The sequence below is a fragment of the Hyaena hyaena genome, unplaced genomic scaffold (genome assembly GCF_003009895.1).
Source record: "Hyaena hyaena isolate Hyena2069 unplaced genomic scaffold, ASM300989v1 scaffold_296, whole genome shotgun sequence".
Lineage (NCBI taxonomy): Eukaryota > Metazoa > Chordata > Mammalia > Carnivora > Hyaenidae > Hyaena > Hyaena hyaena.
The window spans coordinates 1,514,751-1,531,145 of NW_024080931.1; the positions used below are offsets into that span (position 1 = coordinate 1,514,751).

Consider the following 16,395-nt stretch of genomic DNA (forward strand, 5'->3'; position numbering starts at 1 on the left):
TGCCGGTGGTCTGCTTGGGAACTTAAGGACTGACTTTGAACGAGAGCAGAAAGAAGCCTTGGTAAGATTTAAAATAACAACAGGACCTGGATGCCTTAATAGCCATGGTCTGCTTCGGGCTCCAGTTCAGTTCAGAAAACTTTTACAGCTTTCTGACATCCGTGCAGCCCAGCTCAAAAGAACAAACACTCCCCAGAGTTTGTATTCGTTCTGCCAGACTTGCTCTAATTGAGTAATACATGGACCCCTTTTATGGGGAAAATACTTACCCAGGATTCCCACTCAGAGAAATGCTGCTTTGAAAGGTCCCATGTGTAAGGAGGACCTTGGAAGTCGGTTTTTAAATTAGGGTGCAGGGGCACCTGCGTGGCTCAGTCGGTTAACTCTCCCACTTCGGCTCAGGTCATGATCTTGTGGTTCCTGAGTTCGAGCCCCGCGTCCGGCTCTGTGCTGACAGCTTAGAGCCTGGAGCTGCTTTGGATTCTGCGTCTCCGTCTCTCTCTGTCCCTCCTCCACTCATGCTCTGCCTCTCTCTCTCTCAAAAATAAATAAAATTTTTAAAAATAAGGTCAGGGTACAGAACAACACAGCTTGTTTGTAAATTAGACTTGAAGATGGGATGATCTGGAATGTGCTCACCACCACATCACGTTCAAAAGTTAGTATTCAGATATTGTCAAAGACACATCTGCATTTTGAAAGTCACAAGGCCAGACTCGCCCCCACCTCAGCCCACATCCCATGATCCCATGACAAGCAGGTTTCTTATCAAGAAGCGGTTGGCAAGTCCTCCCCGCCACCAGCCCCACTTTGTGCCTTGGTGCCAAGCAGAGCATACAGAGCTGGCATTTAGGGTGAGGTCATGAAGTTGTCCTCTACGATAAACATTTGAAGAACTAGAATATTAAGGACCATCCTCTGGGGTGGGCTGGGGAGCTTGGAACGGGACTTCAGGGTCTTCCAGCCCTGCCTGCTGGGTGTGTGTGTGTGTGTGTGTGTGTGTGTGTGTTTTAACTTAATCCTTAAAATACACAGGTATTCATTACGGGCGATGGAGCGTGATGGTCACTCTCAAGGGTCGGCCCGGCCTCAAGGCTTTTCAGTCTCCGACCTGGCTTCCGTCCGTCGCCTTCAGTCTGGACCCAACCAAGGACCTCGCAGCTTCGCGCCGGCACCGGCCTAGAAACCTCGACAGCGCGGCTCGCCTCCCCTTGGACCCGCCCCCAGGCCACGCCTCCTCTCGATCCCGCCCTCGGGGCCCCGCCCACGCCGGTCCACTTCCCCTCGGAGCCGATTGTTCTTCGTCCCGCCTCCCCAGGCCCCGCCCCACGTGCAGTTCCTGGTTCGCTCTGGCTCCGCCCACAGCTCTAGCCCCCTCCCCCCACCAAGGCGCGAGGACCCACGTGGGGCTACCCCTGGCACTGCCTAAAGGGCGAGCCCCCAACCCCGGGCACGAAAGTCCGGCGGGAGTCCGTCACGCGGACCCCTTTGAGGGCAGTGGAGAGATTACGGGGCATCGACGTCCCCGCGGGATGGGGCGGCGCGACAGGTTTCCATCTCCCGGCTCAGGCGCGGACGGGGCAGCCAGGCGCGCGCCGCAGGGAAAGAAGGCCCCTGGCGCAGGCCCCGGATATTTGTGTCAGCGCTGCCGCCACCGTCTCAGCTGATGGGTCGGGACACACGCTCGCGCTCGCGGTCGGCTGGTCGCAGGGGCCGCAGGCAACGGAGCCGGAGCCGAAGTCGGAGCAGGAGCCATGGGCGGCGAAACCGCCGGCGCCGGGACGACGAAGTACGGCGCAGGCGGAGGCGGCAGAGCCGGGAGCGCAGGTGGGGTCTCCGCGTGAACCGCGCTGGGGAGCCAGGGACCCACGGATTAGTGCGAGAGGGCTTCCTGGAGAAGGGGACGTCGAGTACGAGTCGCAGCTCATCAGGCAGCGAAGGGAAAGCGAGAGGCGTTCCAGGCAGGGCACCTGGTGGTCGGAGGGAACATACGGAGCGCAGTGGGCGAGGCGAGGCGCCAAGGGGACGAGGAGACTAGGTCGGGGCGGCAAGAGGAGACCGGGTCGTGCAGTTCTGTGTGCCGTGCGGACGGGTTTGGCCGTTACCCAGGCAAATAGGGAGCCATGGGAGGAGTTTGAGCAAGGTTGTGATGTGGTCGGACTTGGTGGAACTTCCTCCTCGGGTTTTCGCGTGGAGAAGGGACTGAGGAGATTGGCTGGAATGGCAACAGGGAGGAGGAGGGTGGTGCGGTTGTCTAGGCAACAGACGGCGGTGGCTGTCAGAGACCGAGGCAGTGGGAGGCGCAGTGGGGGAAATGGGTAGATTGGAGAGGGATTTCATAAGTAGGGGCGGCGACACTTGCTCTTAGAAGTGGTTGTCAGACCAGAGAACTGTTGATGACAGGTGTCAGGACGAGGTTGACTCCTAGGACCTGGGTCTCAGCTCCTTGCGGCCAGCAGCCCTTTTCTTTTGGAAATGGGACCCCCGTCCAGATTTGGCTGGAGTCTCCTCCAAGAGCAAGGGACGAGAACGGTGCCAGGGACCAACTTCCAGACCTAGGTTCCCGGGTGTGACCTGTGACATTCAGGCCAGTCCCTGCCCCACTGTGGCCCAAGTTTCCTCAAGATCTCCATGGGGCCTCTCCGAGCACACCCTGTGTCCCATCCCTTTGGCCCGTTCACCCAGTGGCCAGAGTGACTGTAGTCAGACGCGGCTGATTCCCTTCTACGTTTGAGAAGGTGGTTTTTCTCTTGTGAGTCTCATAAGATTGTTGCACCCAGGAATCCCAAGAAGTTATAGGCAGCAGAGCAGAAGTAACGAAGGTGGTTTAAACCAGGGCCTGGCAAACTCTATAGCCTGTGAACCAAGAATAGTTTTTACGTTTTAATTTTTTTTAATGTTTATTTTTGAGAGGGAGAGAGCAGGGGAGGAGCAGAAAGAGACACACACACACAGAATCCGAAGCAGCTCCAGGCTCTGAGCTGTCAGCACAGAGCCCAGAGCCCGACCTGGGGCCCGAACTCACAGACAGTGAGATAGTGACCTGAGCTGCAGTCGGACACCTAACCAACTGAGCCACTCCAGGCACCCTGGTTTTTACATTTTTAGATGGCAAAGAAAAAGTCAAAAGTAGTATCTCATGACATGTGACAAGCATGTGAGATCTCCAAACACATGCAAGTTTTGGGGTGCAGAAGTGACGGTGTGTTGGGACCCAGCCGTGTCCCTTTTCTCCTGTCTGTCTGGGGCTGCTTTTGCAGTCGGGACGGCAGAGTTGTGCCCTAGACCTTTCACTTGCTGTTTCCTGGTTTTTGAATGACCAGAATCAGCCATCCTAGATCTGTAACACGAGTCGACGTGGTTCATGAAAATTTGATCAAATGCGCAGACTCCAGAGAAATTGGTTTCCACCGTGTAGACTTTCTGACTGAGCTTATTAGGGGGAGCATCTAACAAAATAAAGAGATTTGGTTGTTCCTCTGCGCAAAGGCCCTGACCGTTAAAGAATCTGTCCCTACGGCTCGCACACCCCCTCCCCTGCTCACAGTGTTTCCCTGGCTCTTCAGTCCCGCCCGTCTTGCTCCAGGTCCCTCTTGCGCATCTTGAGGGACCAGTGCAAACACCACCCTCTCCCATGAGCTCCTTCTTGTTGCCGCGGACAGATCAGGTCCTCTGGTTCCTACTCGTAGCGCCCCTGTGCCGTCTGGACGCAGCCGCCTCACTGCCCTCACTTCCCTCCTCACTCCCCTGTTCACGCTCCTCCCCAGCCACACGAGCCTCCACGCTGCTGCTCGAACACGCCGAGTAAATCCCTGCCCAGGGACTTTGCTCTTGCCGTGCCTCCTGCCCAGATCACTTTCTCCCTGTAGCCTCCTCCCCGACGTCCTCCAGAGCTGCCCCCGCAGAGCTGCATCCCCTACCGCGAAGTCACTCTTTTTTGTGACTCATAGCACTATCTAGGGTCACGCTGCGTGTTTCTCTGTTGATGCGAACCTCCCAAAGGCGGGGGACCATCGGGGTCACTGTCCCCAGAACCTAAAACAGCGCCTGGCGTACGTAGCAGATGCTCAGTGAACATCTGTCAAACGAAAGACTGGCAGTGAGCAGGCCTCTGTGGGTTCCCTCCCCAGGTCAGCCTCGGAGGAACACCGGTGGCAGCGGCCGCGGCGGCAGAGCCAGAGCCCGCCGCCCCCGCGGTGGCGCTCCCGCGGCCGCTCCTCCCAGTCTGACTCCGAGGAGGAGTGGCAGGAGCAGCAGCGGGGCCGCCGCCGGCGGACGCGGTCTTGGTCCCCGGGCTCCTCGGCGTGCAGCTCGGCCTCCCCCGACCACTCGCAGAGCCCGCGGGCGGCGGCGGCGGCCCTGAGCCACCAGCACAGCCTGCAGGAGCGGCTGCGGCTGCGTGAGGAGCGGAAGCAGCAGGAGGAGCTGATGAAGGCCTTCGAGACCCCCGAGGAGAAGCGGGCGCGGCGGCTGGCCAAGAAGGAGGCCAAGGAGCGGAAGAAGCGTGAGAAGATGGGCTGGGGCGAGGAGTACATGGGCTACACCAACACCGACAACCCCTTCGGCGACAACAACCTGCTGGGCACTTTCATCTGGAACAAGGTGGGCGCGACCCTGGCGCCCGAGGCGGGACCCCAGTTACGCGCCCGTGGTCCCGTTGCTGACGCCTCGTTCTCGGTGCCTCAGCTGCCAGTCCCGTCTCGCGCACGTGACCCAAGCCCTGTGCCCCCTCCCGTGCCCCCTCCTGGCTGCAGAGGCTGCATCCCCCCCGCCCCCCGCCTCTGTGTCTCCCTTTGTGTCTTCTGAGGACACCAGTCATCGGTTAGAGCCCAGCCTAACGCCCCGTGACCTCGTCTGAGCCGTCACCCTGCAGGGACCCTGTTTCTGCAGGTCGGCTCCGGGGCTGGGAAGCCAATGGATCTTTTTGGACCCGGTTTAACCCTCACCCAGCACCCATTCGTTGCAGGGGGAGTGAGGGGGCGAGGATCTGGGGGGCGCGAGCAGGGTGCACCGTAAGATGCCGCGGGTCTGCCGCTCACCACGTGCGCTCCAGGCACCGTCTCCCGCCTCTTTCCGCGGCTGCTGCTTTCTCCTTCCTTAGGGTCCCAGCTGGCCCGGCCCCCTCGGCCCCGTAGGCGCAGGCGCGCGCATGCTCTCCTGCTCGCTCTCGCTCGCTCTCGCTCGCTCTCTCTCCCTCTCCCTCTCCCTCTCCCCGTGCTGCCTCGCCCTTCCCAGCGCTTCACCAGCAAACACGCTGCATGCACCCGCTCGTGCCGGAGGCCGTGTAGGCCCTGGCGTGCGTCCGCGAGCTGGAGTGACACAGGTCTCTGTGGAGCCAGCGGTCCCATGGGGGCCCGTGGAGTAGAGAGCAGAGCGCGGGGGGGCGGGGGGAGAGGGCAGCCAGATGTCCGGGTGCCCTGGCTTTAAAATCGGCCGGTCTAGGGCACCTGGGGGGCCCAGCTGGTTGAGCATCTAACTTTGGCTCAGGTCACAGTGTCACGGTTTGTGAGTTTAAGCCCCACGTCCAACTCTCTGCTGTCCTCCGTCTCCCTCCCTCTCTGCCTCTCCCCAGCTCGTGAGCATCATTCTTTCTCTCTCTCTGTGTCTCTCCTTTTCTCAGATATAAAATAAGCAAACATTAAAAAGTAAAATAAGCCAAGCTGTGGGGCACCTGGGTAGCTTAGCTGGTTGAGCGCCCAAGTCCTGATTTTGATCCAGGTCATGACTTCACAGTCATGACCTCAAGCCTGGAGGAGGGCTCTGCGCTGAGCGTGGAGCTTGCTTGAGATTCTTTCCCTCCCCCGCCAACCCCCTCCCCTACTCGCGCTCTCTCATCAAAAAATACAACAAGCCGTTCCAGAAAGGTCTCTTCGCAAAGCAGACACCTGAACGCGGGCTGATCTGTAGTGCGTGCCTCCTGCCAGACCGTGAGCCACACAGGGCGAGCACTGTCCCCAGAGCCTGGCTCACGGCCAGCACTCAGCGAGTGTCAGACCAACGAGCTGGGCGTGGTTTGCACGCGCATGTGCCCAGGCATTTCCCTGAGGGTTCAGAATGTCTCTTGGAGCCTCGCTGAGCTGGGGGGATTGCCCGCCCCCCCATGATAAGTGGTGGGGGGTCGGCCCCCGCTCAGCTGCTGGGGCCTCCGGACAGGCCTGCAGTTTGGGCGGCACCACACGCTTGTACCCTGGGCCCCGGGGCCACGGGCGGGCAGAGTGCCCGGCATGGTTTGCAGCGCGTCCCCGTGCCGACTCCCCTCACTGGGGCGCCCCGAGGTCCCCCGCTCGGGAACGACAGCTGTGACTGGAACTGGGGCTGTCCGGCTCCACGTCTGTGCTCTGGGCTGCCGGTCCACATGGCCATAGCGGCGAAGAGTCCGGTCACCGCTAACACCTGCGGCGGCCCAGGCTGAGGCTGGGGAGGCCACCGCACCGGTGCAGGGGCGCAGCCCTCGAGCCGGGGGTCGCGCTCGTCCGGAGGTGCGGGCTCGGGCAGTAACTGTGATGTCGAGGCCTCGAGGGGTCTGCAGCCCCTGTGCCCCAAGCGCCCCCAGCAGGGGAGGCACAGGAGGAGATATCTGTCGTGTCGCCTGCTGCCCCGGGAGTCCCTGAGCACGGGGGCCGCGTCAGAGCTGCGGGGGGCTCGGGCACCAGCAAGCTGGCACTCAGCAGGTGCAGGGTGACGGGCACTCGGGAGCCCCCGGGGGCGGGCGGCCACCTCCCCCCTGCACATGCGGAGGCTGCGGTTTCAGCAGAAGCCCAGGGGCCACGGCCATGGCCTCACTCCCTATCCTGCGGCGCCGCGCGGCCTGGCGGGTCCCCACCTGGGCCTGGTGGAGCTGGCACAGGGGACCCTTAGTGGGCGCGGCCTGGGGAGGCGGGAGGGAGGCGGCTCTGCTCAGTGCCGAGTGCTTGGCCCTTCCAGGCCCTGGAAAAGAAGGGGATCAGCCACCTGGAGGAGAAGGAGCTGAAGGAACGGAACAAGAGGATCCAGGAAGACAATCGCCTGGAGCTGCAGAAGGTGGGGTGCCCTCGGCGCAGGGAAGGAGGCCTGTGCGCGTGGGGGAGCTGCGCGGGCCGGGGGCCTGTGCAGGGCTGGGGACCTTCCCCTGTGAGGAGCTAGAGGCCTGCGCGCTATGGCTTCAGTGAAGGGATGCCCGGACTGACGTACACAGAAGCTTCAGGGGAGGCTGGCTTCAGGCACAGTTGGATCCAGGAGTTCAGGCTGTGTCCCCAGCAGGCTGTCGCCTTCCGCCTGTCGGGTCTGCTGGCTTCTGGGCTTTACTCTCAGAAGCTTCCTTCAGGGGCCCAGCATGGCCCCGGCTGCCACACCTCCAGCAGGAAGAAGCCCCCTGGCCCAGGCCTGTCTGCAGCCTCAGGCTTCCCCGGCCAGTCCATGTCCGGGGCTGGGGCCAGGCCCACCCCTGACGCCAGAGCACCCCGTGGCCCGACACGGTGCTGGGCAGGCCCCAGAGACCCCCAGCCAGCGGGGCCTGCTTCCAGCACCCTGCCCTCCGTGCGCCCCCAGGTGAAGCAGCTGCGGCTGGAGCGGGAGCGGGAGAAGGCCATGCGCGAGCAGGAGCTGGAGATGCTGCAGCGGGAGAAGGAGGCCGAACACTTCAAGACATGGGAGGAGCAGGAAGACAACTTCCACCTGCAGCAGGCCAAGCTACGGTGCGCTCCCCCCCCCACGCCCCCGCCAAGCTATGGTGCGTTCCCCCCCCCCGCCCCCGCCAAGCTACGGTGCGCTCCCGCTCCTCCCCCGCCCCCGCCAAGCTACGGTGCGCTCCCGCTCCTCCCCCGCCCCCGCCAAGCTACGGTGCGCTNCAAGCTACGGTGCGCTCCCGCTCCTCCCCCGCCCCCGCCAAGCTACGGTGCGCTCCCGCTCCTCCCCCGCCCCCGCCAAGCTACGGTGCGCTCCCCCCCCGCCCCCGCCAAGCTGCAGTGTGCACCCCCCCCACCCCCCGCCAAGCTGCGGTGCGTGTGCGGCCCCTCCCCCCAAGGCCTTTGCACAGGCCCTTTGCTCTGCTTGGAATCTCCTGCCCTTCAGATTTCCACCCACAGCCTCCTTGGGGAGCCCCTGCCTGCCCCCCGCTGCGCGCTCCCCATCACTCCTCCCTCGGTCCATCACTGCTGTGCACCCCGCCCCCCGTGCCCCCAGGCTCCCCCGTTGAGCCCTGTGCTGAGGCGACCTCCCAGTGGTCCTTGCTCCGTGTCGCGTCGTCCTGCCCCACGAGCCGAGCGGGGTGCTGAGCCCCTCACTATACCGACCGGGGCCCTCCCTCTGCACCCGCCAGCCCCCAGGCCTGGGTGCTCCTCAGCCCTGCGTAGGCAGGAACACGGGGTTCCCGGGGTGGGGGAGCCGCAGCCGCACGGCGGTGTCCGAGGCTCAGCCTGGCGCGTGTGCACCAGGAGCCTGCTGCCAGCCCTCCGTCCCGCCGCCCACCAGCTGCGCCTGCCCCGGGGGCTCCCTTGGGTTAGAACCAGTGTCCGTTCCTGACATATGTCCCCACGGGTGTGGCACTGATGCTTCAGACCTTCCACCCTGGGCAGGTCGTCCACGGGGAGGAGGTGGTCCTCTCTGCCCCCGCCCCACTCCCCCCTGCTGCTCCGCAGGTGCCCCGCTTGCTTCCGTCAGGGCCCATGTCTTCCAGCTGCCTGACGCCCCCTCTTCCGGGAAGACCTCTTTGTCTGCCACCCACTGCAGGCCAGGCTCTTCTCCTGGCTCCCACACGAGCCCTTCCCCACCCAGCAGGGTTTTCGGGAGGGGCGCATCCTGGGCTCTGACGACCCCTCCCTGCTCCCGGCAGCTCCAAGATCCGCATCCGGGACGGGAGGGCCAAGCCCATCGATCTGCTGGCCAAATACATCAGCGCCGAGGACGACGACCTGGCCGTGGAGATGCACGAGCCCTACACCTTCCTCAACGGGCTCACCGTGGCCGACATGGAGGACCTGCTGGAGGACATACAGGTGCTGCCCGGGCCCCTGGGGCGCCCTCCGCCGCTTCGCCGCAAACGCCTGGGCCCCTGGCACGTCCCCCCCTTCACCCGCCCCTGTGCACTTCCGCCCCAGGTGTACATGGAGCTGGAGCAGGGCAAGAACGCTGACTTCTGGCGGGACATGACCACCATCACGGAGGATGAGATCGCCAAGCTCCGCAAGCTGGAGGCCTCGGGCAAGGGCCCAGGTAACCCGGGGCTGGCGCCAGGTTGACCGAAAGCCCCCGCTGTGCTCTTGGGGACACGTATCTGGGAGCGGGGTCGGGGGGCCTCCCAGGACACCTCAGGCTCTCTGCCCGCCTCGGTTTCCCCATCTGAGGTCTCCACGGCTGTCAAGGCCTCTCCAGGAGCCACCAGGGGGCAGCGGCGGGCTGCAGCAGGAGCAGCGGGTCCTGGCCCCGGGCTCGCCCTGGGGGGGGCCGTGGGGGGTTCGGAGGCCAGCAGCCCCCCTCCCCCACTTCCTTCAAAGATGGCTTAGCAGCACTTGGCTTCCTGGTAGTGGTACCACCAGGAGTCTGTTTTGTTTGGGTCTCAGGTTTTCGTCAGAAGCCTGGTGTGTTTGAGGGAGAGCAGGACTCCGCCTGTGTGGGAGGCCCCTAGAGCCCCAGCCTGTTGAACCCCATGTTCTTTTCTGAGTCGCTTTCTTTCCCTCTAGAGAGTGTCCAGGGAGGTGATCCCGCGGTGGAGCAGAGCGGGGGGTGGGGGGGACCTGGGAGAACTGAGCAGCAGCCCTGACCCCACCCCTTCACCGTCAGGAGCTCCCCCAGTTGTGACAGCCACAGATGTGGGGACAGCACAGCCCCGGCTGAGACCCCTGTCCTAGAAGCTAATGACCGACCGCCCCCCCCTTCCCCCTCCACCCCCAGGGGCCTCGTGGGCGGGTCACCAGGCTCCATTGTCACCCTGTGTCGCTGTGGTGTTGGCTGCCAGCCCCCACAGTGGCCCTCTTCCCCCCAGGCCCGCGTAAATGCCCTTGTTGCTCAGCTGGGGTGGGGGAGGTCATTTCCTCTTAGAAAGAGGAAGGCCCCTCATCATCTCTTTAAGTGCTTCTTTGTTTCTCCACGTTCTCTGAGCCCTGGTCCTCTGAGCCCTGGGCCGGCACATCCTGTAGTAACTTCCGGAGAAAGAAGGAAATCCTTTGCTCTCGGAAATGCGCGGAGGGACTTCCCTTGGTGACAGGCTATGGGTGTGGAATTCTGGGCCGAAGGGCCCTGACCGGCCCAGGTGTGGCTCTGAGCGCAGTCCAGGCCGATCAGCCGGTCCCTGTGTCGGGTGCACCGGCCACCCCAGGCCTCCAGCTGAACTGGGGAGGCAGCCGGACTCCTCAGAGGGTCCCCACGGGACTCCTTCTCCACCCCGTGTGCCCCGTGTCCTCCACCCTACACTGACTGCCTCCTCACTCCCTCTGTGTTGGAGCCCCTTTGTCACTACCCCACGTCCCCCTTTCTCATGCTTTGTCCCCTCGTCATGTGGGACACGTCCTCAGTAAATTGTGGAGGAAGCCAGGACACTCGGGCATCGTGCAGTTCAGGAAACGTTTCCTCGCTCTGCTCCGGCGGGGGTGGGGCGGAGGCAGGGCGTCCCCCGGACACGGAAGACCCCGACCCGCGGCTGCGGAGGATGGAGCACTGCCCATTGGGTGTCTTCTTCCCATGGTTCCCCTGCGCCCGGTCCCCAGCCCCCTTCTGCGGCCACGTCCCTTCCCTCGGGGACAGCAGAGGCTCCTCCGCCCACTGTCCCTCCTCCCCTGTCCTGGCTGGGGTCCCAGCTGGCTCCGGGCATCCTCAGAGATGAGCTTGTGTTTCTGTTTCTCTTATCGGCGTGATTTCCGAGATCCTTCCCAGAGACCCTTGCGGGCCGGGTGTCGTCTTTCTAAATTAAGTTGGGCTTTTTCTTTTGTCTTCACTAAGAAGACACTACGTTGAGGATGCGCGACAGGGTGGGTGTCCGCAGCCCCCGGACCATCCCCTGTGGCTTCTCCCCTTGATGCCACCTTCCCTCCCAAGCTGCCGTCACAGACAGTGCGCTAGTGGGCCCGGCGCTCGGTACTGGGCTGTGACGTCTCTCCTTGAGTAGAAACCATTTCACACCCCACCCTCCCCACGTACCCACCCCCGTCCTCGGACGAGGCACTCCCTCGTCTGTGATGCGTCCTGCACGTGAAGCCCGTGATGTGCTCATGTGCGTAAAGAGGCCGAAAGCAGAGTCCAGGCCACAAAACCCACAAATATCCCTGCTTCTTGCTGACGTGCTGCTGCCTCTCAATTCATAGTTTGAGCTGCACCACCTCCTGCCTGCTTTCTAGACACGCGTGAAGATCTCCGACATAAACTCACACGTCCCTCCTGACGGGGTCTGGTCCAGAGTAATGGAGCCCTTCCCACACCCCCGTCGTCCGCCACACGTCTGCACGCGTCCCGTCAGAGCACGTTCTCACGCTCCGTGCGAGCGCGCAGGGGGCAGCTTTGGTCCCGTGACGTTTCTGTGCCATCAGACGAGGGCTGCCTGGGGATGGCCAGGTGCCTGGCGGAGGGGCCGAGTGTCCAGGTGCTGACTCCGGGGCCCCACGGTGGCTGCCCAGAGGGACTCTGGCCCTTTGTGAGCCTGTCTGCTCCGCTGGGAGCCAGTCCCCGGTGGTGGAGGTGTCAGAAGCCGGTTCGGGCAGGGAGCGCATGTTGCTTGCACCCCTGCACTCACTACAAGCTTCACACCGAGCTCTCGCAGGCCCGGCGTACTGTGGAGGCAGCAGCCAGAGGCCCAGCAGGGTCCCTGCCCTGGGGAAGCCGCCAGTCAGGTGTGCAGGCCGAGGGGAGCAGCCTGGTGGTCCCGGAAGGCTTTCCGGTCCATGGGACTCTCTTGCTCAGCACTGGTGGGATCTGGGAGGCAGACTGGACAAGGAAGAGCATGTTGCTGGTGGAAAGCAATATTTGTGCAAAGGCCCTGGGGTGGGTTTTGGTGTGTTTGATGAGCAGCAAGGAGGCTCAGGCAGCATCCAGCCCTCCTCTCGGGGGCTTCTCATTCTGAAGCAGGGGGCTTGTCCCTACCCCCCCAGCCAGCCCCCAGCCAGTGCCGGATGCAGGACAGAGAGGGGGTGTGCTTGCCTTCCAGGCGGTGTCAGGATTTCCTTCAATGCCTGGGGAGTGAGCTACTCTCCTTACTTGGGAAGACTGAGGTCCAGAGAGGGTGTACCACCTACCCAAGATCACACAGCTGAGACTAACAGGGCAAACTATGAATTCCTGAGAGTCTGGCTGTCAGGAGTTTGATCCCTCCTCGCTCTTCCAGTGTGGGTGGGGGTTGGCAGACCGGGCACGCCAGGCTGGGAAATGTCTGCCCGGCAGCCCCCAGCCCCACTGAGTCAGAACCATCTTGACTGGGGTCTGTGGCCCAGCGCCACCTTGGTGTTGGAAGATCCAGCCAGAGTCAGGGGTGAACCAGAGCCCAGGGAGGAGCCGAGCCGGCCAAGGGGGGGTCAGGACCCCTGCCAGCCCTGCCCATGCGCTGCACCCCCTGCAGGCGAGCGGCGAGAAGGGGTCAACGCCTCGGTCAGCTCCGACGTGCAGTCGGTCTTCAAGGGGAAGACGTACAGCCAGCTGCAGGTCATCTTCCAGGGCATCGAGGGCAAAATCCGGGCCGGGGGCCCCAACCTGGACATGGGCTACTGGGAGAGCCTGCTGCAGCAGCTCCGCGCCCACATGGCACGCGCCAGGTCAGCGGGTGTTCCGGGTGCCGCCCCCCGGGCCAGGGGCCTGGGCAGTGAGCAGGGGTCCGCCAGCATCACATGCCCCAAGGCCACCTGTCCCCCACCCCCCCATCTTCTGTCCACCCCACGCCTTCCGTGTACAAGTGTCTGCTGCCAACTGCAGAGTCGTCTCTAGGTTTATTCTCCTCCCCACCCAGCGTCCTGTGTCCCGTTCAGCCCAGCTCAGTGGCTCATGAGGCACACAAGTCCCCCGTACAGGCGCCTGTCCTTCCCCTCCATGAAATGGTCCCCCCAGCGGGGTTTGTGACCTTGAGTCCCGTTTTCCTCACTGCCCGACCCTGGACCCTGGACCCAGACACCCGCCCCACCCTGTCCTCCACAGCCCGGGCCTGGGTGGGGGGCCTGATGCTCCCCCAGGCTCCAGGTCCTCCAGCTAACGGGTCACGAGAAGGGGCGTGGGGCAGGGCCCTGGGCGAGGGGGTGACGGCCAGCTGCGTTGCAGGCTCCGCGAGCGGCACCAGGACGTGCTGCGGCAGAAGCTGTACAAGCTGAAGCAGGAGCAGGGCGTGGAGAGCGAGCCGCTGTTTCCCATCCTCAAGCAGGAGCCCCCATCCCCCGGCCACAGGTGGGCCGCCTGCTCCCCCACGCCGCCCCTCGTACCCCCTCCTCTTGCCCCCCCCCCCCGCCCCGGGCAGCCCGCCCAGCCCCCGCACGTCTCTGTCTCTCCCGCAGCCTGGAGCCTGAGGACCCCGCTCCGACCCCGCCCGGGCCCTCCTCCGAGGGGGGATCGGGGGAGCCAGAGGCCGAGGTGGCAGCCCCGGCGGAGGGCGAGGCAGACGGGGAGGCCGTGCTCATGGAGGAGGACCTGATCCAGCAGAGCCTGGACGACTACGACGCGGGCAAGTACAGCCCCCGGCTGCTCTCGGCGCACGAGCTGCCGCTGGACGCGCACGTGCTGGAGCCGGACGAGGACCTGCAGCGCCTGCAGCTGTCCCGGCAGCAGCTGCAGGTCACAGGTGAGGGCGCGTCTCCTCGGGTGGCCCCAGCCCTGCACACGGGCTTGGAAGGGTCCCTCGGGGCCGCAGCCGCACCTGTAGCCGGCAGGCACTGCAGCCTCGCCCCGGGGGCCCCGCGCCATGGGCACTCCCCCAGGGCGGGGGGGGGAGGGCAGTGGGGGTGACTGGGCCTGGCTGACGCGCCCCGCCCGCCCGCAGGGGACGCGAGCGAGAGCGCCGAGGACATCTTCTTCCGCCGGGCCAAGGAGGGCATGGGCCAGGACGAGGCGCAGTTCAGCGTGGAGATGCCGCTGGCGGGCAAGGCCTACCTGTGGGCCGACAAGTACCGGCCGCGCAAGCCGCGCTTCTTCAACCGCGTGCACACGGGCTTCGAGTGGAACAAGTACAACCAGACGCACTATGACTTCGACAACCCGCCACCCAAGATCGTGCAGGGCTACAAGTTCAACATCTTCTACCCCGACCTCATCGATAAGCGCTCCACGCCCGAGTACTTCCTGGAGGCCCGCCCGGACAACAGGGACTTCGCCACGCTGCGCTTCCACGCCGGGCCGCCGTACGAGGACATCGCCTTCAAGATCGTCAACCGCGAGTGGGAGTACTCCCACCGCCACGGCTTCCGCTGCCAGTTCGCCAACGGCATCTTCCAGCTCTGGTTCCACTTCAAGCGCTACCGCTACCGCCGGTGACGGCGGGGCGCCCTCACCCCGGACTGCCGCCCCCCCGCCCCGGGCCCCGGGCCCCGCCTGGCCGCGCTCACTCTGCTCACTCTGCCCCGGGGAACCCGCCTGGGAGAGTGCAGGACGGCCCGGGGGCACTGAGGCCCAAGCCCCGCCCCGCGGCGCCCCCCCCCTTGAGCTGGGGTGCCAGGCTTTGGGGGGGGCCGGGAAACTGAGTGCAGGGCAGCGGCAGGACCCCCCCCTCCAGCCCCACGCCCTCTCCCGGGCTGGCCTGTGGTCCGAGGACGTCTCAGAAGGGCTGACCCAGGGGAAACCCGCGCTCTGGTCCCCCAGCGGGTCCGGGAGCCCGGCCTCTGCGCGTGCAGCTGCGGTGCCCCCATCTGGCCTGGGTGCCCCCCGCCCACGGTGGGACAGCTGTGCTCCTGGAGATCGGCTCCCGGCCCCCACGGAGCTGCCCCCCGCGTCCCTGCGGCCCGACAGGTGCGGCGCCTCCGGGTGGCGGGCTGGGGGGGATGGGGGCACCCCAGAAACGTTGCTTCCAGCGTTTTGTTACAAAGAGACGTTTCCTCGTAAGGGCCCCCCACCCCCACCCCACCCAGGCTCGTCGGCCGGCCCACCCAGGCGCCCTGCTCCATCTGGAAATATTTTAGGTGGTTTCTCTAAAATGACTTTTTTTAGGTGTGGGGAAATATCTTATTTTCACTTAATTCGTCCATTCATGGAGTTGCATGTTTTTTTAATAAACGCTTTATTTTAGAATACTTCTAGATTCTCAGAAGCTCTGCAGAGCGGCGGCCCCGCCGTCAGTCCGTTAATCCGTGGAGCCCCGGTGGCGTACATCACAGCAAGGAGGCCTTTTATCTATTTGCTTTCTTATTTCTTTTTTTTTTTTTAATATTTTTATTTATTTCTAGGAGAGAGAGAGATAGCGTGAGCAGGGGAGGGTCAGAGAGAGAGGGAGTCACAGACTGAAACAGGCTCCAGGCTCCGAGCTGGCAGTCAGCACAGAGCCCGACGCGGGGCCCGAACCCACGAACCGCAAGATCATGACCTGAGCGAAAGTCGGACGCTTAACCGACTAGGCCACCCAAGCGCCCCTGCTTTCTTATTTCTTAAACGTTTGTTTTATTTATTTTGAGAGCGAGCGGGGGAGGGGCAGAGGGAGACCGAGGCCCAGGCAGGCTCTGAGCCGTCGGCGCAGGGCTTGATGGGGCCCAGACTCCAGACGCCCTGAGCTGCAATCAGAGTTGGAAGCTTAACCGACTGAGCCTCCCGGGCACCCCGAGAAAGACCCTTTAAAAATAGCCACGATCCTGAGAACTAGTCAGCAGTAGCCCCTCAGGAAGCTTCCTGAAGCCCTCAGGCCTTCCTGCCCCTCCCCCTCCATAAGGAGCAGGTGCTGGACGAGTAGCTGTCCTCCAAAGCCCCAAGGGGTGACAGGGACGTCTGGGGACATCAGTGGTCCTTAGGACTGGGGTGGGGTTGGAGGGATGCTGTTCAACAACCACCCTCATGGTGCCCAGAGCGCCCTCACGACAGGCAACCATCCGGCCCGGTGCCCATGGTGCCCTCCCCGGGCCCCGGGAGCTCCCAACCATGTCCTCACACAAGGTCACCGGGCAGCAGGTCTTGTGACGCAGCAGGGAGTGTGTCCCCGAGCCGCAGACCGTGGTCTAGGTCAGTGAGGCCACCAGTCGTGGCATCGCACAGAGCACGTCCATCCCCTTCAGAGGCCTTGACAGACGTCACCGATCAACTGTGCGGTCGGAGCAGCCTCAGAATCCCCTGTGGATCCGAGCAGTTGGTACCCGTGGATCCTGGCCGGCGCCACCGTCCCCGAGCTCAGGACAGGCCCCTGGAGCAGGGCTGAGTGGGCCAGGCCCCGGAGGCTCTGGCGCCAGCTGACCGCCTGCTCTCAGGATGGGTAAGTGCCGTGGCAGGCGTGTCCGGGCCTCGCCCCGCTCCACGCAGCAGGGCTCTGCTCACGAGGAGCAA

At 64.0% G+C, this 16,395-nt stretch overlaps 1 protein-coding gene across 1 annotated transcript; it reads left to right on the top strand.

The window, feature by feature from the left end:
• The first annotated feature begins 1,654 nt into the window (after positions 1–1,654).
• CACTIN (cactin, spliceosome C complex subunit) lies at positions 1,655–15,161 on the top strand. Its single transcript, XM_039247637.1, has 10 exons — positions 1,655–1,827; positions 4,131–4,602; positions 6,925–7,020; positions 7,528–7,673; positions 8,810–8,972; positions 9,075–9,189; positions 12,518–12,710; positions 13,207–13,329; positions 13,437–13,720; positions 13,919–15,161. The coding sequence occupies exons 1-10, from the start codon at positions 1,667–1,669 to the stop codon at positions 14,407–14,409; spliced, it is 2,244 nt and encodes a 747-aa protein (XP_039103568.1). The 5' UTR covers positions 1,655–1,666; the 3' UTR covers positions 14,410–15,161.
• Positions 15,162–16,395: the final 1,234 nt, after the last annotated feature.

Excerpts from the sequence above, each read along its gene's own strand:
- CACTIN (XM_039247637.1), top strand. The coding sequence starts at position 1,667 with ATGGGTCGGGACACACGCTCGCGCTCGCGGTCGGCTGGTCGCAGGGGC. Across the intron at positions 7,021-7,527 it reads ATCGCCTGGAGCTGCAGAAG|GTGAAGCAGCTGCGGCTGGA; the intron begins GTGGGGTGCCCT and ends GTGCGCCCCCAG. Across the intron at positions 12,711-13,206 it reads GCCCACATGGCACGCGCCAG|GCTCCGCGAGCGGCACCAGG; the intron begins GTCAGCGGGTGT and ends GCTGCGTTGCAG.